Genomic DNA, 22,903 nt, shown 5'->3' with positions numbered 1-22,903 from the left:
GCTATCATATTATTCGTTTTTCTCATATTAGTGTGCTGTAGTAGCTGCTGTACATTTTTATTTACATATCCATTCATGATCTGAGAGATGTTGTCTCTCAGAATCATTGACTGATGAGTCCTGCCTTCTGAGTCAAGTCAGAGAAGGTCACTTCCATAGAGTGAAGCTTCTTCCACCTGTTGAAGCAGGAATTCACAGGTAAGATCTTACCACCACCTACACAGAAATTCTTCAGTAAACATAGCTTCTCAGGGTTATTTTTTGAAGTTTCAATACATTTGCCCCATGATTTTTGGGTGGCAAATCTGCATTTTTTTATGGAGCAGCTCTTCAGATTGGTCATATAGGCACTCTTTACAAGGGATTAGAGGTATCGTAGAAAGTAGTTTTTTGTATAGCAGAGCATGTGCTTAATTGGTGTGACTTTAATTATATATGAAAACCCTTAGTTTGCAGGTTTTACACATAAGTTAGCCTGTGATTTTAAATTTTTACTGAAGAGTAAACCCAGAGGTGAGACGAACAATATGAAACCACCAATTTTTTCACTAACAAATTTGCTTTTAAGGGTATTTCTTCCATAACGAGAGTATTAAATTTAAGGTGATTCCTGAAAATGTGTTGTCATAGGAGGATGTTTCATAGAGTTCTGTGGCTCTGCCATGAGTCACCAGCATCACTTTCCAAAATAATTCCTTTGGCTGTAGTTAACGAAGATCTGGGCATGCACCGAGGTGTCCATAAGTCCAGTGAGCACCAACTGGAGGCCTTTCTCAGTGAGTGATTAGTCTTGAGTTGCTTTAACACACTTTGATCTAAGTGTTTTACTTTAGTTTGACTTGATGTTTAGAGAGGAAGATACCAGTTGGGAAGAAGCCTGTCAGTTTGTCGAGCGTCCCCATGACAGGTGGGGTGCGGAGGAGCTTCTCTGGTGATGAAGAGTTGACTCCTCCTCAGTATCGAACCCTTCCAGCACAGACAGCCCCGGAGGCCTGCCAGCCTCCCAGGACTAGCAGAGAGTTCAGTCCCAGCCTCAAAACAGGTAATTGGTCATGTAAAAAAAACCAACAACGCTTATTAATGGAGGGCAAAATTGATTGAGGATCAAGCATGGTCAGGCATGCTGACTCATTGCCGCCCTCACTTTTCATTTAAAAATAGAAAGAACATCCATTTCCTCCAGTATTTGCATCAGCCCATAAGCCCATCTCATTGAATTAATCACAAGTGTTGAGTCCCTGTTTTTTCCTGCTGCTTCAGAACTCAGCAAATCTCTTCAAAATGAACTAAATGGAAGTGCTTTCAATGTACATAGTGAAACAAAGTGAACTAAGTGCCAATAGATTTCAGTTATCACTGGATATTATTTTATATCCTGGATGTCATATCCAAAAATAATCAATGGTCACCCTAAAAAAAGAGGGAAACTAGTTTTGGAAGATTTTAAAAACACCACCCCCCCAAAATTAATAGACCTTTGTCAACAGCTTGCCATCTTTTTCTTTAAGCTGAAAACAGATTTCAAAATAAGAAACACTCTCATTTATATGTTCCCAAAATAAGTCCCTGATTATCATTCTGACACAATGAACAGGACAAAATGAATGAAAGGGATTGAGTCACACTTGAGATCAATACAAACTGTAAGGTTGACATAGATGCCTCTTTCCAGCTGTAAGAGAATTGAAAGTACAAAGCAATTTACTCCCAACAGTGTTTAGTGTGGAAATAGGTGCTTATTTAGTCTGAAGTAGACGGCTGCCTCTAAGAAAATGCAGGAGCTTATATTGTCAGTCTAATTCAGAGCTCCACTATGGAGAACTCCCCCACTTACTAGTACCTTGCTGGGCTTAATAGTGGAAAGGGTAGCACTGCATGCGCAAAGGATACTGGCAGGCTCATTAAAGTCTTGTCAATGTCCATATTTAAGTTGAAACAAAATGGTGCCCACTTGGAAAGGTTATAAAATATGCTAGGTTTCAATCCTAGAAATATAAACAAGTTGGGTCTGCTCCCCTTCCTTGTGAATTCTAACTAATGCAGAAATCTGGCTAGATTGGGAGGTTCTTTTCTGGACATAACCCAATTTGGACTCCACCAGAATCTGTTCCAGGAGGGGCTTTTCAGGCATGGCCACAGATGCATATTGTCATATACCTGTGGCATGATTGGTGCGTTCTTTTTCATAAAGACCACTGCAAAGGCTGCAGTTTGCTTGACACGAGTCAGTCTTTGCCTGCCAGCACCAAACAGCTGTTCTGGTATTCAGCAGGAAAGGTCCCATTTACACCATGCAGTGGGTTGCAGTGTGCACAGGGTCTCTGAACAGCGAGGAACCAAAAATCTGCAAAGCCACTCAGTTTCACCTGCTTCTGCTGGGGTGAACAAATTGAGGATTTGATTTATTTATCAAATTTCTCCTCACCTAGCCTAGCTTTAACTATTCCTACTTCTTGGATAGTTGTAACTATTGGAGCACATACTTAATACAGTTGTTGGTTAGAGAAAAAAATGTTCCACATCTCACAAACGGGAATGAAGTGTCTTTCCCCGTAAGCATACTGAAGACCTATGGCATATTTAAAACAATAGGCAGAAAGCCAAGCGCAGCTCATTATACATCCTCATTTTTCGGTCATTACAACATCTCTATACAGATGCATTGTTCAGTGGTAATTCACCTCGCTACTTAAAAGCTGGTCTTGTTTCCTTAAGTGTTCACACTACTAACTTTGTTTGTATTTTAAATGTTAAGAATTGTAAAACTGGTTGCATTTTTTCAGCACTGAAAACATCAAACCTTTAGGTAATTTTTGAGAGACTGGTCTCTTGGAGAACATGCAATGTCCCCAAATGAGTCCCCTTTTTATACATACATACAGTGTTAATTGATTTGACGTAGGGTCTTCAATGCACTGAATTTCCAAGGTTGCAAGGGTAGTGGGCTGGGGGGTGATTGGGAATGCTACAGGACCTCATTGAGTTTACAAAAGTTCAGAAGAAACTTGCATATATCTGCTACCTTCTTGCCTTCTGAGAACTCTCCATGTTTACCCTAACCAATAAAATATCAGAGTCCCATATATCTCCTTGTATCGTACTGTATATGTAGGAGCCAGGCCCGGCTGTGTGGCTTTCTGAGATGGCTTTTCTTTTCGCAATATGCCCTTTTCTAATCCTTCGGATGAAATGCTTTATTTGTGCCACTGTCTCAGGCATGTTGAAAGATCAGAAAACAGGTATTTGATGATAGGGATGAAATTAGCCTCTGTGCTTCCTTCCATCAATTACGAAGGGTAGTGCCAGAATACCAGCTTACTTTGAACTGTAGCTGCGGAATTTCACCACTGGGATCTACATGTGAGAGGTCCATTTTCAATATGAAATAATGATGTGATGATGAAAAAGCATGCCCCCCTTTTTTTGGTGCAGCTATTAAGAGCATTGGAGCATAGATCCATAATGAATTTTGTAACCTTAAATTTAGGTCCTCTTGCCAAATAGAAATAACTAGAATGAACTGAACAAAATATTTCCTGTGGTGTAAGATGAAAATCGAGAGCATTATAATGAGCAACCAGACTTCATTATCATGCATGATATTTTCTACCTTTAATTAACTCCTGTAGCTACAGCTGAGTTATTTTCTTCATGTTCCCGAGGAGGTGCCTTGACTCCAAATGCTACTGCACTAATAGAAAGAAAAATATCTCTCCCCCCCCCCCCATGCTATTGCCATTTTGTAAATCACCAGTATTTTTGTATTTAAAGCTAAGAGAAATAAAACAGGAGCTTGAAGCAAATGATGTTGTTTACTGAGCTCTTGCACAAAATAAATAGGTTGCTTGCTCTTCTGTAACTCCATCCTAGTTACTGCCTTTATTAGAAAGATGAAATAGCTATAGAATGGTAATGGGAAAATAATTGATGCCCCGATGGTAGTGACCCATGAATATAATACTCTCTGAAAAACAGAACAAACTTGTTTGATAACCGGACCATCTACATATTTGTATCAAATCATCATGAAGTTTTGAGCAGGCTTAAGTGGCTTGAGAGACCCTGACACCTGGATGCGTTTTTCCCAGGTGGCCTAGCTTTGGGGACTCCTTTATACTCCCATAAGGTATATGTAATTGAAGAATCCCAAAGCTAAAGAATCCTATAGGGGATTTACTGTTGGCCTTGGTACACTGCCCAGAGAGTTATTGTACCCAAAGATTCCCAGCGTTTCAAAAGCGTTCTGCAATTGGCATGGAAGTGATTGCCCTTTTGAGACCTAAAGCCTTTGTAGACATGTTGGACATGTGGTCCTTTCTTTGGGGTCATTGCGACCCTGAAGTCCAGCTGCTCTCAGTCTTTGATTGTTATGGAATAGAATATGAGACAATTTCAGTCTGTTCCCCATTTGATCCTCCATGAAGCTCCCTCTCCTTGAGAGATTTTTAAATCCACTCCACTTGTAGGGGTAGATACAGCAGGTGGGTTACGCCTGTACAGTCTGCCAAAATGTACGGGTGGAAAAAGATTTCAGCAGTCTGTGATTACTAAAAGTGATATACAAGTGTCCTAGGAATTGGGGGGGGGGGACAGGGAGAGAAATGAATTGAGTAAATATTTATTTTGCATGTTGTAGAATGTGTATCATTCTAATGTCGTGTTTTAATATTTAAACTTTTTAAATTTTATTTAGCAGAGGAATGTGAGTCAGCAAGGAAGATGAGATAGAACCATACTAAGAGCGAAACCAAGTGACCTCTGTTTTAGTAAGGTTCCAAGTAGCAACAGGTTGTACTTTTGAGACTGCATTACAAGATGCTCCTTTGCACTTTCCAAAGACTATTTATGTCAATGTTTGTAAAGTAAGCTGCAATATTGGATCCGAGAAAAAACAGCAACAACTGAACTTGCCATCTTGTCATCAAAAGCTGCCTGTAATGGATGCTTCAGAAGAAGCATAAAAGGAAAAAAATAGCAGTTATAGTATATTCTTTTCCCACATCAGTCCCTTTTGCCAGCCAGAGCCTTGGATTATTTTTATTAATCTTTTAGTTATTTCATGAGCAGTTACTTGGCTCTTTTGGATATTGTCTTTCTTATTAAAGGCTGTATATGTCATGTTTGCTACTTTAGTCAGTGTCAACAGTTTTTATGCAGCTATCTATGTGACTGTTATATCACATTTTTAATGGAAGAGACTCTCTTAAAAAAAACTTGTCTGAACCATATTTGTTTCCTTTGCGTCAGATATAGCACACCTTCACCATACCATAGAATCATGGAGCTGGAAGGGACTCAAGGGCCGTCTAGTTCAGCCCCCTGCAATGCAGGAATCTCGGCTAAAGCATCCATGACAGATGGCCATGTTTTGCTGGTTTGCCAGTATCAAAACAATAAGAAGCAGCACAATTAGTGCAATGAACTGTAAAATATTTATGTCAGATATCCATAGATGGTTGGCAATATGTACAGCAGTCTTCTAAATTGACTGTGCTTCCTTTGAGATCTTTTGAAAGTGTTAACTAGGGGATTGAACTTGGAACTGGATCTGCCAATGGACAAGATTCCATATGCCCTGCTCCTGTAGACCAACTTTGACTATTGAGTAGGACCACCCAGGGGTGTAACGTGGTGGTGGGGCTGCCAGGGTGATGGCCCCAGGCACATTTTTCCAGGGGGCACTGATCACGCCGCCCTGCCAGCCCTGCACCACTTTGCAAGGCTGGGATCTGATCTGAATGATTCACCAGGCAATTCATTCAGATCAGCTGCCAGCCTCGCAAAGCGGCACAGGGCTGGCGTCACTCCACCGGCATCTGCTGTTTATAGCCACTGCTCCTGCTCTCTTCACAGACACACAAGGACTACCTGCATGAAACTTGTGGACTACTTGATAGTCTGGAGACCACAGTTTCAGAACTCCTGAACTAATCTGTATGGGGGAGATGTAGAGTATACTCTTTATTTCTAACATGCTAGTTCAAACTTAACAACTTTTTAAAAAACAGTGTAGGAGTATTAAAACATATAACCCTAGCATTGGAGATGATATTATAATCTGAACAGGCCTTTATTCTGAATTTGTAGAGAGGCTTGTGGCAAAAGGCAGCTCTGATAAATTATTCCAGTTTCTCTCTTCCACTACAGACCATTCCATACTCTTCTAGACAGAAGTGGTTGGGACAGTGTAGGGTTTGTTTTGCAGGGGGTAGCCAGAAAAGCCCCATTGTGCAAGCAGAGTTCCACTTCTTGTTCTTCGGATGCAGACTTAAGACTCACTTGGAAAAATCACAAAAATTCGAGAGCAATATAACCCTTTGAGTTATTCATGTTATCCTATTGGCATAATAATTTGCATTCCATACATTTTGACAAAAACATTAACAAATTACATTACAAACCAGGTGATTATATCTCATATTCCAAAAATAATAATAATGTGAGTCTACTTTTTCATAAAAACACTTTATCTGCATCCTCAGGGAATGCGTTAATTTCCTCATTATTACTTCCAATTGTAAAACTTGCAAAGCACATTCAGTGGATGCACCTTAGAATTCAAAGTGGCGGAGTAAATTGTTGTAGGGAATGTCATACAACTTCACAGAGAGGTATGAAAAATAGAAGTTTATTTTTGAAAAAGTAAGGCCACCACAGTTTGGTAAGAGGCAAATTGGCATATAATGGCAAATTGCCATTAAAATGAAATCCAAAGTAATGGCAAAAAGGCAGCAAATGCTGTTTTGAATTACCGTATTTTTCACCCCATAGGACGCACTTTTTCCCCTCCAAAAATGAAGGGGAAATGCGTGTGCGTCCTATGGGGCGAATGCAGGCTTTTGCTCTCCAGGCTTCGTGCACCTCTCCACAAGCAGCGGGAGCCCAGCGCTGGACTCCCGCTGCTTGCGGAGAGTTGCCTGCATGCTGAAGCCTGCGCGCGCTGAGCTCAGCGTGTCCAGGCTTTGCACACCTCTCCGCAAGCAGAGGGAGCCTGGCGCTGGGCTCCCACGGCTTGCAGAGAGCTGCCTGTTCTGGGGGCTGGGGTCGGGGGAAGCTCGGGCTTCCCCTGCCCCAGCCCCCCGGGGGGAAAAATAACCCCCCCCTTTATTTCCCCCCCAAAAAACTAGGTGCGCCTTATGGGACGGTGCGTCCTATAGGGCGAAAAATACGGTACTTTTTAAAGATATTACTATTAAAACTGGCATGCCCCAATTTAGCAAGGGTGATCTCCTGGTTCCAATCACTCTCCTACATGCAAAAGGGGGCTGTGCTAGGTGAAAAGCAAAGGTCCTCATGCAACTAAAACGAGTGTGGAACCTCTGACCTAGGGGTTAAATGAGGCTCTCCCTAGGCAACACCCCTAAAGGCCTTGTCCTTTTGCTTGGCTGGAGTGTACCCTACTATACAAAGACAAAGGTCACATCCACTGCACGGCCCAAAACTGGCATGCAACACCCCGGAGCTACACCTATGGAGATCCATGTCAGACCAGGGGTGTGTGTGTGTGTTTACCTGCCAAACAGATGATGGCAACTTTTCAGGCTGACTTCACCATCCATCTCTTTATGGAGACACGTGTGTTCCGTGTGGCGATTTGTGGGTCTGAGCCACTGTGTGCAACATCAAGGAGGCAATGCTGCTGCTTTATTCAAGGCTCTTCGTAGAAGACTAACGCTCATGCTCTGGTGATGCCGTTTAAAGAAAGGAGCAAGCAAATCTAGGAGGACTTGGATCTAGGAATCAAAATGTGAGGGATGGCTGAAGAAAGTAGAACCTAGGGGAAATGTGGGTAATACTCCTAGAAAAATACATAATAATACAGGGTGATTCATCATGAAGTCTACAGTTCCCATTCACTATAAATGGAAACTGTATACTTCATGATGAATCACCCTGTACTTTTTAAATATATGAAAGGCTGTCATAATTAACATAGAATGTAGGAGGATATTTGACTGTATGACCAAAATGGCTTCTGTCTATTGAATGATTCTGCTTGTTCTGTTGATGTCATGAAAAGTGTTCGTTATGGGTCTGAGCAATCATCTACCAAGATCAGTATCTTGGGTTTAGGCCCAGCGCTCACTGAGGTGGTAAACTCTGGCTGAGATGTAGCACTTCAGACCGTAGGTGGGGACCTGAATGCTCACTCTCTCTATATATATATTATACAGAAAACTAGGAGAAGGAATCTAGCCTAGCTTCTCCTTAATTTGCTGGATTTCTGTGTGCAAGGAATCTTCCATAAAACTAGGGAGGTTTTTGCTGTTGAGCAGAACAAATGATGCAGGTGTTTATCATGGGTTCATGCACGTTTTGGCTTAGTCACAACCCTTATGTAATATGTACAGTATTTGAACCTTCTTGAAACCTCTGTGTAATTGTGATTGTGCCCCACTTTGAATCCTATATAAAACTATCACTGAGGTGAAAACACAGGATTCTGGGACTGGATTCTGGGTTGCCTGTGTGGTTTTGCAACATTCCCATCACATTCTTCATCAAGCAGCCTGAACACTGCTGTACCTAACTTCCCCTATATTTAAATTTCACTTAATTCCTGTCTATTTGAAAAGAAATGTCTTATTTGTAATTATTGCAATTGTATGTGTTCAAGCGGGGGGTGGGTGAGTACCATTTTAGCAGCTGGGAGATTATGTGAGAAAAGTTAACATATTTTTAAAAATTGTGCCTTCACCAATGACAAGTACAATTTTAGGAAAAATTTTTTACTAGTAAGCAGATTTGTGCACATTTAATAAATTGAAACATCCAGTCAATCAACTTTTAAAAAGTTGGGTAACAGCACAAATAGCTAAGCTATTGATCCAATAAGATCTGAGTTGCAAATCCCATCTCAGCTGGATCTCACTCGTGTTTTTAAGAAAAATCACTCTCAGCCTGAGTTTCCCAGTCTGTTAATGTACTAATAGTGGTTAATAGAAGAGGGCATGCACGTGAGAGCAAATAATAGAAAGGTTGAAATACACACTGATTTTGTTTTTAATGGAAGTACTAGATAATAGTAAAATGAGATCATAACTTAATACAGGGGATTTCTGCTTAGTCCTTTGTGCTGTATTTGTTCAACAATCAATGCCTTGTTTTCCTCCCAAAAGTTTCTTATGATGAGTGGAAATGTTGTATCTTGAGGAGAAGGATTCTACTGAATGGGGAGCAAATCTATCCACAGTAATAGTACTAAAAGGTCATAACCGAATCACCTTTTCTTTCCTCCCTCCTTTTCTTAGTCTCATTTTCAATTACAGCCCATGCGTTCAGTATTTTTCAATGTCTGTACTTAATTTTAAATTTAATTTTTTCAGTGTTAAATTGTGGGGGTTTGCATTTTGTCACAGAGGTAACAACAAGTTGGAGCATGCTTGAAAATTTCAGGGTCTGAACTGAAAGGAAATGTCTTGCTCCCTGTGTCTTCAAATGTTCACCAACTTTTCATTCTTTAAACCTTTTTCATGTTTAGTCTCCTCACTGCAGTTGAAGGAGGAGTTGCTAGATGGAGAGGAATACAACTTTCTTCAAGGAGCATCTGATCAGGAAAGCAATGGGTCAGCCAGCCACTACATCAAACAAGAACCCTAAGGGCAGAGCAGGGCAGGATGGTACAAAAAAAGAGCCTTTCTTCAAGACTGATGTTCCCATTCTGAAGATACAGTTTGATGGCTTCTACTAAGGGCACTTTGCTAACTGCAGATAAGATTTCAATTCAGAATTTTTGGAGGATGAGGAAACTATTTTAGTGAAAAAGATTTTTCAATTTATTAAAAATAATTGACATTTGTGTTGTATTTGAAGCTTTTAAAAGAATTTTTGTAATATTTTCAAGTTCAGATTTATTGTGCATTGTTAAAAAAATGAGATTCTAATTTTTTGGTAAGAATTAAAAGCTTAATTATAGCAGGATTGCAGGAAACCCTTTGAAGAAGATGAGGTGGTAGTATTTAGTTGAAAAAAAAAAAAAAGCAAATGAACTGTTTGTAACAAGTGAGCCTTCTGGTACAAGCTGGGAGATTCTGAATTTAAAGCTACACTAGTCATACCCTGTCTTTTCCATGGTGAAATCATGGGATTCTGATCTTAGGGGTGGTGGAGACATACCAAAATAGGTTGGAAGAATGGAAAGGGTTCCTCCTGGAAGTGGCAACATAATTTTCAAGAGTTTGGGCTTAAATTTTTGGAGAACGAAGCTGAGGTCCAAGCTTTTTGGAGGCCATTGGGTTTGGGCCGGATACTGCTGCATTGTGGTTTCCTGTTCACATTTTAAAATGTCGAGATATTCATGGAAATGATCAGCAAAGCTTCAGCACGTTTCGGCTGGAGAGGTTACAAAATGGACATGAGTTTGTGACTTTTTTTTTCTTGTGTAAGGAAAACGGGGCAGACGCAAAAGGCCCTTTTCTACAGAAACTTTGTGACAGGCCTGCTTTCCATCCCGGTGGAAGACACAGCTGAGGCAAATAGACATTTTGCTTTCCCTACCCATTTGGAAGAGCTTCTGGGTTATGAATTGAACTGGCTTGCCTAAGGATGACATGCTTTTAGGCCTCATGCTTTCTTTGACTTGGCTGCGGACACCATTTTCAAGCAAAAGGTTTTCGAGAACACGTAATGACTGATGTGGCAAGAATGCTGAAGAACCTGGAATCTTTCCTCCGAGAGTAGAATCTGTGTGGATATTCGCGGATGGCTTCATTCTCAGAACTAACATGCTGACATTGCCACTCTGTGGTGTTGTGACAGGATGATGATGCGTGTCAAGAGTTTTGCTTTTACCAGTAAGGTTCATTAACTAAACTCTCAGGAATTAACTGCTTATGTTCTGTAACTGCTTCTGGGTCATTGCAGGTCCTCTTTAGAGCAGTATAAATGTCAAATTCTTGACTCTAGGGTAGGACTTAGAAGAAAGTAATCCTATAGATTAACCTCTACACACTTTAAGCCTAATGCTTTACATTGGCAACTTGCAAAGCCCCAGAGATGATTTTTTGGCATATGTTTTGAATTTTTAAAAACGCATAGAAAGTTGAAAACCAGCAATTTTGATTCTTTTCTTAATTAACTTGCTCTATTGTTGGGTACATACCATTGGTGATATGCAAAGGTTTACCACATTCTATGCAAGAGGGGATAATGGTATAAAATTTTGTAACTACTGGAAGTACATTTTTTCTGTATAGTATAGGAATGTATGAGAACAATTTCTAGGCTTTTCCCCCCCTCCCCCTATAGCTGGGCCATTTTTGACTGCTTCATGTATACATATTTTTAAACTGATTATCAGGTGTCAAATACTTGTGAATTTAGGTGATAATTAGATATTCTCTCTCTCTAAAAAGATTTCGGCTTAACTGAGCTGCCTTCATTTTCTTTTCCTTGGGTAGAATGCCCGCCCGCTTCCACAAATGCTGCATTGCAGCTGTTTTTGAAACTTCTCCAGTTTGTAAAGCAGCTTCTGATGTGGCCAGAGAGGGCCGCTTTGGAGGGAGGGCAGCAAAACACTGCATTGTGTGTACACACCCACAAAGGGGTTCACTAGATTTCAACTAATATTTTGAAAAGTCACAGTACAAACGGACCTAAGAAATCCTCCCTCCCTCCCTGTATTTTTGTTAATCCTTAAACCAGTGCCTCTCAAAACCAAGGATGATCCATGCCATCAGGCCAGTTGATAGAATGATCTAAAAGGCAGAGACTCCAGAGAGAATTGGAATCAATTTCCCCCCCATTTTAAGGTGTAGTTCTGTTAGCCTTCCTCACACCTAATAAAGGCAATATACTCTCTCTGGCAGGACTGGCATAGTCAAGACTGTGGTGCTCTGGGGCTGGCATTCAGAGCCTGTGTTTTCATAGGGTCTGACTGGGAAAGATTTAGAGTAGCCCTTGTACAAGTATTTCTTCTGATTTCAGTAGGGACCACTTGCATAATACTGCTTAATATATAAAAAAAGATACAGGAGAAGGCCTAGACTAGTGTCCTCTGTCAAGAGGAGAAGAAAGCCAGAAAGAGAGCTTAGATTTGCGTGTAAATTGAGTCCTGTATGGTCATAAAATCCAATCTTGAGCTTCACCCAACACAACATACCCTTTAGGTGGAATTGCCCCCTTTTCACCTGACAGAAACTCCGTATCTAACAACTATATAACGGGCAGAAGTTCAGAAGGTACAACTTTCTTCATCACTGCACATTTAATGCTTTGAACACTGAACCTGCTGGATTTCTGCTAGTCATGCAGTCTGTCAGGATCAAAGGTGGAAATCCACCTCCTCCTACCTCTGTTGAATACGGCAGCTCCTGGAACATCCATAGCCACATTTGATCCTCACCACATCAACCTGAAATAGTCCCAGGGACCTGTTGGACCTTGTCAGACCTAGAACCATGCTACAAGGGTGATCATCTTGATTAGTGCTACGTTGCTAGTCTTTGGGTTTCTGGAGGTAGATCTGCATACATGTTAAGTTGGTACCACTGCCAATCTAATCCGCCCCAGTTTCTGCCTGTAGGCAGAATACCACATCCCAATACATAACATGTGTATGATAGACTTCTTATTTGAGGAAAAACCTATTATTAAAATTGCTTCATGACTCCCTTGTTCCAGCTTAGTTCCCTGGGGTTATTACTTCCTTCGCTTTGTTTATTCAGTGTTGATTCTAAGCAACATTTGTCTGTGGCCTCTTAATACAGATGACGACTGGGTGGCAGTGAGCTTTCTTAGTACTGGGTTTAATTGCTTTGGTATGCATGCATTTTTTTTGGTATAATTTAGCTCGAAGAACATTCTCTTTATTTTACTGTGAACTAATTAACACAAAATTGGGATGGTGTGGGGGAGGGGGGAAGAGTTGGTCAGGGATTTGATGCCTGTACTGATGCAAAGGGTCAGCTATTTTCAGTATTTGGCGCACATTTTTTTAATATATAAACAAGGAGGCACCACAGACAAGGTCAAGTTGCATTGTAAGTGCTCCTTCTTTTTATAGCCGACCCTGTTTTGTTTTAAATTTCCTTGCTGAATCTGACAAAAGCAAAAGCAGTTATCAGTTTCTTGTTCTATTGATACTAACACGGGTTTCAGTGTTTGTTCGTTTTTATTGTCGTCGTCATTTTTATGTGATGTGAACACCTTCTCCCATCAATATTTGTATTATGGTGCTAATATATTTGGTAACAATCCTTTATTGGAAAGGGATTAAAACTGTGATTAAATTGATTTTTTTTCTTTTTAATTTTCATATTTAAGTAAAGTCTCAGCCATTTATAAAAAAAAGAAGAAGAAAAAGCATCAACTTTTGCCCTGGAAAAACAATCAGGGCAGAAGTTAAAAAAAAAAAGTTGAATAGGGTTTTTACATCATTTCTGTATGTATTTGATATAGATCAATATCTGTATAAATTTAATCTTTTATTTTCTGGTAACTTGTGTGGTCAAATGGGAGCGTTTTAAAACCTCTAATGAAATGTATATAACTCAGTGAAAATGCTTTTGATGAAATTAATGTTACTTTCATTTTTACCAGACTGCAAATTTTCAAGCATGGATGTGAAAAAAAGCATTAAAAATTATAACTTTGTGTACAAGATGAAAATAATTCACTAAATTTGCCTTTTTTACACAAAATAAAAATGTTAAAAGTAAAGCCAGGTGGGTGGACCTTTTCCTCTCTCATTTTCAGGTGACGCCAACATGAATCCTTAACAGCAGCAATTTGCTTAAAAAACCAGAGCCTGGTCACACAGAACGCCAATAAGGGTGCTGTTCTCATGGTGAAATTTCAACTTAAGTCTTAATCACTTAAAATTTGTGGAGTTGAAATTTCTTAAATTAGCAGCAGCTTCCTCCCTGGTCTGACAAATTTGATCAGCAGTGTTCAGCCAACATCATTATGGCTTCTAAAACATGGCTCTCCTATAGTATTGCTGGGCTTGATCTTGGATTCTGAAAGCAGTCCTGTGGTAAGGAATATTTCATCTTCTGTCTTGTTGAAAAAGAAAGCAGTAGCTTGTTTCTTCAATGAATTGTTCAAGCTAGCTTAGACTTCCTTCAGGGTCCTCAAAAGAGCTCTCACACATCTCCATTTGTAACACATATCTGAGCTAATAGTCCTAAACCACTTTGAGAAACAATGCACAAGCTCCAGTGAAGCTTTAATTTGAAATTGTTACATTTGCCAGGCTATTTTTAATTTGCTGGGGCACTCCTAGTAAATCTACAGCAGAAACTGTTCATAAGCTACCTTTTCGTTTCTCTAAAATGAAGAAATGAAAACAACTAATAATTCATATTTTATTTCTTAATGCCAATAATCACAAAGGTAACCGTGATAATTGCTCCCAGGACAGCAGGTGGGTGGAATGAGATGCTTTGTTGGAAGAAGGCAGAACTTGTCACCAGGACTAATCTATTCATAAACCCAATCATGAGCACAAGGTTTGTAGTTCACAAGTTCTTCAGGCTTGAACCACAGATTGATCTCTTTCTGAGCACTTTCCACAGAGTCACTGCCATGAATGATGTTCCTACAGGGAAGACCAAGGAATTCCGTTTACAAAACTTATGTAGCATTTAGAGACATTTCTGAAAGAAGAATCTGGAACAGAATACTTGACAGCTAAGCCTACACATATGAAATGTCTAGGTTGATAAGAAAGTATCCACAAGAGTCAGTCAGTTTAGCTTAAAGGATTTCTTAGTCACACACACAAAATGAACCTATCATCGCCTTTAATCAAATGACCGGCCAACTGTACAGGTAGTTTCACAGGTATATAAATGGCTATCAGCTAGCTCTTGATCATCAGTACCTTAAATAAGCCAACAGTTAAGCTGTTTGACAAAAGCAAGCGGAACGCGCAATTTATCCTGTTAACACAAAGCATTTTATTCTGCTGGAGGTATGCTTACACTACCCAGTCTTCTGTTTTAAATAGTGAGGCATGAACATTTTCTTTTAAAGGTTTTGATAATTAGTAGTACTTCAGTAGCACCTTGCAAGTCTTATTTAATACAGATAAATATAAATCCCAATACCAACCTGCCCACTTGAATGCAGAAGTCGCCACGGATAGTGCCAGGCTTGGAATCTGCTGGGTTAGTTTCCCCCAACATCACTCTGCCCGTCTTCACCACGTTGAGTCCTTCCCAAACCTGCAAGAATAAACTGGTTTAGCACATGTGTTTAACCACGGTACTTGACCAGATGAAAGTGATGAGAGCTTTTCTTATGGAGTATGTTCTTCGTGAAATGAAGCAGGCTCTGGCAGGTTGAGAGATCCTCAGAAGACCACTTTGTGGGGGCATGCGTCATTTTGTCAGGCAACTGATACGCTTGTGAAGACAGAACATTTGTAATGGCGCAACACTGAATTACACACTTGCTGTACATCTGTGCAGCCGGTCCCGGGAGTTTCTCTTTTTAAATAAGGTATGTTTAGGGCTTTTTCCTTCTCTACCCTTTCTAAGTGAAAGATGAAGAGGCCAGTTCAAAGCATGCCCACTTGCAAGTACCACAATTCTAAGTGGCTTCACTTCTTAGGAAACCAAATTAGGGTCTGTCTGCACAACATTCACAGCAGCGTTAGCAGACTGCAAGAGGAAATTATTTTGGAAACAGCCAATCACTTCATTGTTTCACTGTTAGCAGAGAAGAAAAAAACAAAGCAATAAATTCAGAGTGAAGTTTTTAAAAAATATTCTAAGATGAATTAATATTTCTAGTCCCAATGGTCTTTTAAAAGGCCCCATCTTCATTGGTCACCCACTCTAGAGGGCTGCCTATTCTGGTCTTGCTCACCAAGGAAGGGGCAGAGCTACCCTCAGATTTCATCTCCGGTATTTCTTTCCTCTACTCTGAAACAAGAGGCGGCTTGTTAGGGAATCAGAATTAGCTGCAGAGCAGAACTGATAAATTACTACAAACCTGCACCATCTCACCTTTCCTTACTTTTCCACAAAGGCCTAAAGGAGAGGTAAGCTAACCTGTGGCAGCTGGGCTACAACTATATGACCATTGGCCATGCTGGCTGGGGCTAATGGAAGTTGGAACCACACCTGGAGAGTATCAGGTATGAGTCTGATGTTTAAGTTTACATAAAACCACTTACCATGGGTACTACAGGCCCAGAATTCATATATTTAACCAAACCAGGGTAGAACGGCCGATCTTTCAAGTCAATATAGTGCTGTTTGAGAAGCTCCTCAGAAGCCTGTAAGAAAAGAGATGGTTAATGCTCAAGATTAACTGCAGAAAGGAGCTGCTCTGAGCCACCCCTACTTAACCTAAGTCACTTAAGAAGAGTCCTGCTGGATCAATGCAAAACCTGTCTAGTCAGTATCCTGTTTCCCAGTGGCTAACAAAAATGCATATGGTATAGGAGGCCCACAAGCAGGACATCTAACACTGAGACAGTACACTGCCAAACAAGTAGCAAAGCACTCATAACTAAGCTCAAGAGTTAGGCTGTAAGAAAGCAAACTAATGGTAGTTTGGACAGTCAATACCAACAGATCGTCCAGCAATGCTGCTGCTGCTGCACAAGTTGCATATTATCTTACTCAGTATAACCTTCTAGTCAAAGTCATACCAGCTTGTATGTATTGGGTTACACAGGTAGTTTTAATAGAACCTACTGTACTTAGCAGGGAAGGGACAACCACCAAACTGAAACAGCATATGTATAATTGAAAGCCTGTAGTTTGACATATACTGAAAACAGGATACATTTTTGTCTCGTTTTCTAAAGTAGCTTTTGCTCTGCCTTAGCCTTGTGCAAGCTACAAAAAGTGTGCATAGGCCAGGGGTGCCCAAAATTTTTTCAAAGAGGGTCAGATATGATGAAGTGAGGCCAACCAGAGTTGTTCAGTTTTTTAAGGATTGAAGCTATTGAACTTTTTTTAAGGATTTTACCCCAGAAGATAAACGGCTACAGGAGCTGGATTAAACCCCCTGGCATAGGCGCTAGGCTATATTTAGCTTTCCCGCAGCTATATAAGCTAAATTAAAAAGGCAAGCCACAGTGTAACCCTTCACTAAATATGTGTCCTCGAGAGCGTACCCCCTCCCAAAATAAAACATTTCTGAGTGAAACAGCACTTGAGCTCAAATCATCCACAATCTGCAACCCATGTCGTGGTTCAAATTTGAATAAAACACGAGGCTGTTTAGCTCAGTCAGTAGAGCGTGAGAATTTTAATCCCAGGATTGTGGGTTCAAGCCCCACTTTGGGTGAAAGATTCCTGCATTGCGGGGGGTTGGACCTCATGGCCCCTTCCCACTCTACAATTCCATGATTCTATGAACCGATACTTAAAAGACTGTTTAGGCAAAAGATATCCAAATGTTGAAATATTTCAAATTATGTCAGAAATAAACAATTTAAAACACAAATACAACTCACACCTCCATTTCTACCTTTGATTTTGAGCTCTCACGGGCAGTTCCATTATGTCACCTCATATACAGTGGTATCTCGGGTTAGGTACTTAATTCGTTCCGGAGGTCCGTACTTAACCTGAAACTGTTCTTAACCTGAAGCACCACTTTAGCTAATGGGGCCTCCTGCTGCTGTTGCGCCGCCGGAGCCCGATTTCTGTTCTTATCCTGAAGCAAAGTTCTTAACCTGAAGCACTATTTCTGGGTTAGCGGAGTCTGTAACCTGAAGTGTATGTAACCTGAGGTACCACTGTATAGAACAATTACGAGCTTTCTGCTGTTAACTTGCATCATGACTCACTTGATGGGTCCCTCAGATTGATGAATGACTACTGCCTAATGTTGTACACCTCAGTCCTGTGAGGTGACTAAACTTATCAATTAGGGTAGGGTGGGAGAAGCTGAAATGGATGGAGCAGCAGCAGAAAGAGGACAAACCCTCTGCAAGCAATCAGTTCAGGCAGCTGGTAGGATTGAAAAGTTTGTCCCTCGGCAGCTTGCTAGACAGCAAGGGAGGGAGAGGGATGGATGGATCTACTTTTTGGTTCTGGCCCCGCCCACTGCTGGCCTGCAGCCTCTGATCTCTCTCTCTCTCTCTCTCTCTCTCTCTCTCTCTCTCACACACACACACACACTGCAGAAAAAGGTTCTCTAATCCTGCTTTACTGCACCATTTACCAAGATTAAACTTACATGCATAAATTTCATAGCCACCAGTTTGAATCCCTTCTGTTCAAATCGCTTGATGATTTCACCTATGATTCCCCGCTGGACTCCATCAGGCTTGATGGCAATGAATGTGCGCTCTGTGTTGGAAGCCATTATCTCACTGCAAAAGAAATGCTAAGAGAAGTGAGTAGGATTGGAATTATCCCCACAAACCACCACAGAAGATGAACTTATAGAGGGAAGGAGTGCAATCAAGATAACTAAGATTTTACAGCAGGACCAATGCCACAGAAGAACCTAGAACAGGTTACCCTAACCTACTGCCATCTATTCGTCGTTGGACAGCAAATCCCATCATCCCTGACTGGTGGCTATGCTCACTGGGGCCGATGGAAGTTTGAGTCAAACATCTTGAGGGCATCAGGTTGAGAAACGCATGTGAAAAAATGCACAAGGTACTTCCTGTTCGTCAAGGTGACCGCTGTTCAACATTAAGAGGTCAACTCACCAACAGTAAAACAGGGCTAATGAATTATTATTATTTTGAATTTCTTGTAGAAATGTTAAGTTAGCTTTTAAAGGACAAGCTGTGTGATAAATTGTCTCCTTTGAACTGTTATAACATTAACTCTATGAGAAAGTGGCAACAGCAGTTGGCAGCCACCAATGTCATTCCTTCTCTGCTCTTACGACTTTTGAGATCTGCCATCTTAGGAGCACACCAAGTCCTGTGATTTCTTAAGAATCCTTTCAGTAACAATATAGTTTTCATCTTCAAGTTGGGAATGCATGAAAATCTTACTTTAAAGAGCAACCCAATGCATTCGAACAGGACACAAAAGCAACCAGAGAACAGACTGTGTGCTCTTTGTTTCATTTTTTAAAATATCTGCAGCATCACCAAATAGATAATAAGGAATCGTATTCAGGGCCATAGCTAGGGGGTGGTAAGGTGGGCCCCTGCCAGGGGCGCAAGTGAGGGGGCGCGAAAAATCGGCTAAAAAATATGTCTATGATCACATGGCATGGCGTATTTGAATGGCAATGCCCATGAACTGCGGGGAGGAGGGCTGTCCCCCTCAAATATTTTAAGGGACGGGAGCAAAGGTACCTCGGCCCCTAAGAGTTGGCTCCTATGTTATGCGAGATGATGGAGGTCGGATTTCATGGGGGGTGTTTTGGCAGGCTTTGGGGCTTCCTCCCCGCCCTAACTAGAGTTGCAATTCTACACCCCTCCCCCCAAGCACCGGGGCAGGCACCATTCGACTGCACGTGGGCAAGGCTTCCTCCACCATCCGTCCACGTGTCGCGGAAGAGCCCTTTGTCCCCCTCCCCTCGGGCGGCGTCTATTTGGGCCTCTCTGCCCTTGGGCTGCAATCCTACACCCATTTACCCGGGAGTAAGCCCCACTTAATCCAACGGGACTGACTTCCGAGTAGACAGGCACAGGCATGTGCTCTGCGGCGGCAGGGCTGCCTTCTTCTTCTCGCCTCGGCCGCCTCAAGTTACAGAGGCCCCCGAGGGGAGGCGAGGAGAGGTGGCTGCGCCTCTCAGGCGGCTGCAAAATGGGGTTTTTTTTTTGCAAAAGGCACCCCCCCAGCCGCCATTTCCTCTTTAGCCGGCTCCAGCTGCATTTCTTCCTCCTCTTTTTTTTTTGCCCCAGAATCTCGTTTTGGTTTTTTCCTCCAGGAAGAAAGACCAAAGAAATGGGTGGGTGGTGGGAACAAAGCTCACCTCAGCTGCAAGGAGTCTGGTCGGGCCCGGAGAGCGTGTCTGCAGCTGCCGTCTCCCTGCAAACCTCCAGGGGAAGAGGCGGAGCAAGGCCGGGCCGGCGCCGGAGACAAGCCGGGAGGGGAGCAAAGGAGGCGGGCTTGGTCGTCGGCTGCCTCCTCCTCCTCCTACTCCGCGTAGGTCCCTCGCCGCCGCTTTGGTTTTTGCAATCTGAGCAGATGGTGGTTCCCCGCCTCGCCCCAGGATCCCGAGTTGGAGGGGGAAAGCATGCCAGCAGCATTTCTGTGTTTTCTCCACTCCAGTCAGTGGAGGAAACAGTCTGAACAATATACAGCACAAAGCAACCCGGAGATTGCTTATCCTCAGAACTCGTTGAAATGAATGGACCCGAGTTATATAGGGTACCCCTAATCGTGTCCGCTACTTAGAAGTAAGTCCTATAGAATTCAGTGGGACTTGCTCCCAGGGAAGTGGGGATGGGGTTGCAGCCTCAGTCACGTTCGTAGGTAACAACAGGACTACTCTATTGGATACAAGGAAGGGATTTTAATCTGCATGGGGCCAGGGGGCTGATGGGCGCGGATAGGGATTTTGACAGGTGGGTGCTCCTGCCCACCTGTCAGATTTGGCCTGTGAGGCAGATCCTGATAAAGATCTGGCCCGTGGATCCTAAAAGGTTCTCCACCTGCTCTAGCTAGGGAGAGCCCATCAGTACAAGCCTGCCTCTCTGATGCAGAGGGGAAGCTGATAAAATCAGATAAAACATGCTTTGTAGCAGACTCTCTGGGATTCCCATTTTTTAAACAACGCAACTTAAAGTCCTCTGCCTTTTTGCCAAGAACATGTAAACTGTGCTATGACGTGCTTTGCTTTTTCCACCAAGCCCAAGCATGTACTTTGCTTTCCACAGTATCACAGGCTTCTCAGTGTAATAATTTCATGAGGTATTTTTGCTCCCATTAACATGTTGCAGCCTTTAACCACTTCCTCCAATCACTCCCCAAACTGACTTATTTACAGAGGAGATCCATTACTTCTCCTGCACCTACCAATAGTTAAAGGAACCCACACATCCCCAAGTAGATTAGGCCCTCAGGACAGAAGTTATTTTTCACAACTCCTTGCTGAAAATCTCTTCCCCTCCTCCTGCAAAAGATGCTATTAACACCAGTTGAGGCAGGAACATGTAATAAGGATACCCATCCCCCACCACCAATACTAATACCAGCTTCATGGATGTAATTTCTAGTAGGGAAACTGGGCAGGCAAAAGTGTTAGCACCCTTTCTTGCAGTGCTGTAGCCTGGGTCCAGTTCAGGTGGATCTTCAGCTACTTTTAAGTCTTGTGGAGAAAATAAACACTCATATGTATTTGATCATTAAACATGCTAAACTGGGGTTTGCACTGTGGAAAGGAACATAGTTTTGGGGAGGACTGCTCATGAGTTAATGTGCTGAAGATCCCAGCTGGCAGATGATGGAAGAGACCTCTGTCAGTACTTTGGAGAGCCACTACTAATCAGAGGAGACACTACTGGAATGACCTGGTGTAAGGCGATTTCTTATGCTCAGAGTTGAGAAATTATGATTCATGATCTGAGCTTTCAAACGTACAAGCCAATCATGCTGTAGAGCAGCCTGTCTGCTTTCTTAACTGTGATACATAGCATGAATTAAGTTTTTGTAGCTCATGTAATCAGGATAAGGAAACATGTACGCAGATGTAATGAAGCTCAACAGAATTAAGAAGCTATACTGTACAATGCCTTCCTTTCCAACAACAAACAGAGTAGTAATAGAAATGAGTGACAGGCGGCACAGCTTAGTGAATGTCCCTCATATTAATCGCCTTTTCTCATAATGCATTTCATAAGCATCTATACTAATCTTGCCTTAAAATGGCCTATGAGCAGAGTTAGAATTAGAGGGGATAAAAGAGTTTAATAACCATCTGTATAAAGCTTTATTTTCAAATTGATACCGCAACCCATGTGTATCCACTAGAAGCAAAACCAACATTTAAAATTTGCCAATATTTGTTACAATTAAGTTTTATCCAGTGCCACTATTGAGGATGTGTTGTGGGAACACTGTCAACTTACGCAATCCGCTGATGTGGGCAAGCTGCTGGCAGCAATACATCTGACCACATGTCCCCTTGACCCCTGTCCCTCCTGGCTTACTAATTCTAGCAGAAGACAGCTGACTGGTTGGGTCTAGAGTGTAGTTAACATTTCATTGTATGAGGGATCATCCCTGCTGCCTTGAAAGGGGCAACTCCTAAAGTGTGGCAGCTCCTAAAGAAATTGACTCTGGACCCCTTCGGCTAGAGCAACTATCAACTAGTTACAAATAGCTGGTCAGGGCCTGAGTCTCCCTTGGTCGCCCTGATGGATGACCTTTGCAGAGAGCAGGACAGGGAGAGTGTGACCTTGCTTCTGCTTCTTGATCTCTTGTCAGCTACCATTCACCACGGAATCCCTCTGGACTGGCTCTGGGGAATGGGAATTGGGACCACAGTATTCTAGTGGTTCCAATCCTGCTTTTGGGACAGAGTCCAGAGAGTAGCATTGGGAAAGTGCTTTTCGGCTCCCTGGGCAGCTATGTTATGGGCTATTTCCAATGCTATTTACTATTTACATGAAGCCACTGGGAGCAGTCATTGGGAGTTTTAGGGCCAGGTCTATTTCTCCATAACATAACTCAGCTCTATTTATCTATAACATCTGAATTAGGAGAGGCCATACAGGCTCTGGGCTGTTGCTTGGATGCAGTGGTGAGATGGATGAGGGAAAACAAGCTCAGCTTGGACCCTGGCAAGATGGAGGCACTGTGGGTGAGTAAGTCCCATGTCTGAGAAATTGGGTCAATTTCCTGCCCTGGATGGATTGTACTCCCCCTGAAGGAACAGGTTCACAGTTTTGGGGTGCTTCTGAATCCAGTTCTGTCACTTGAGGTTCAGGTAGCCTCAGTGCCTTTTACCAACTGCAATTGGTGCAACAGCTACACCCATTCCTGGACCAGGAAAGCTTGGTCACAGTAGTCCAGGTATT

The 22,903-nt window shown here is 42.0% G+C and overlaps 2 protein-coding genes across 14 annotated transcripts in view; one reads left to right on the top strand and one right to left on the bottom strand.

Moving 5' to 3' along the window:
* The window catches only part of MBTD1 (mbt domain containing 1), a 50,693-nt gene extending 37,034 nt beyond the window's left edge, over positions 1-13,659 (top strand). For 5 of the 12 annotated variants that reach the window (XM_083430136.1, XM_083430132.1, XM_083430131.1 and 2 more), the window contains 2 exons: positions 851-1,042; positions 9,482-13,659. In XM_083430136.1, coding sequence (XP_083286262.1) covers positions 851-1,042; positions 9,482-9,600 — 311 coding nt within the window. In that variant the 3' untranslated portion in view covers positions 9,601-13,659. Of the gene's footprint in view, positions 1-850; positions 1,043-4,693; positions 5,133-9,481 lie in introns of those variants that run through there. The other 7 variants (XM_083430129.1, XM_083430128.1, XM_083430138.1 and 4 more) reach the window with 4 other exon arrangements.
* Positions 13,660-14,292: 633 nt separating this feature from the next.
* On the bottom strand, positions 14,293-20,002 carry LOC310672627 (nucleoside diphosphate kinase). 2 transcript variants are annotated; one of them, XM_083430107.1, is made up of 5 exons: positions 19,855-20,002; positions 18,145-18,280; positions 16,124-16,225; positions 15,055-15,167; positions 14,293-14,539 (listed from the first exon to the last, which is right to left on the bottom strand). In XM_083430107.1, exons 2-5 carry the CDS (start codon positions 18,271-18,273, stop codon positions 14,422-14,424), a joined length of 462 nt encoding a protein of 153 aa, XP_083286233.1. In that variant the 5' UTR covers positions 18,274-18,280; positions 19,855-20,002; the 3' UTR covers positions 14,293-14,421. The 2 variants fall into 2 exon arrangements, with proteins under 2 accessions (XP_083286233.1, XP_083286234.1); XM_083430108.1 differs by having other exon boundaries at positions 18,145-18,294; positions 19,855-19,954.
* Positions 20,003-22,903: the final 2,901 nt, after the last annotated feature.

Source organism: Podarcis tiliguerta, assembly GCF_965153285.1.
Source record: "Podarcis tiliguerta genome assembly, chromosome: 2".
NCBI classification, from domain to species: domain Eukaryota; kingdom Metazoa; phylum Chordata; class Lepidosauria; order Squamata; family Lacertidae; genus Podarcis; species Podarcis tiliguerta.
Note: the sequence above shows the minus strand (reverse complement) of the source record. Positions and strands in the feature narration are given on the sequence as shown.

Coding starts and splice junctions, on each gene's coding strand:
- LOC310672627 (XM_083430107.1), bottom strand. CDS start 18,273: ATGGCTTCCAACACAGAGCGCACATTCATTGCCATCAAGCCTGATGGA. Junction 16,226..18,144: donor TGGCTATGAAATTTATGCAT/GTAAGTTTAATC, acceptor CTTTTCTTACAG/GCTTCTGAGGAGCTTCTCAA. Junction 14,540..15,054: donor TTCTGCATTCAAGTGGGCAG/GTTGGTATTGGG, acceptor TCTTCCCTGTAG/GAACATCATTCATGGCAGTG.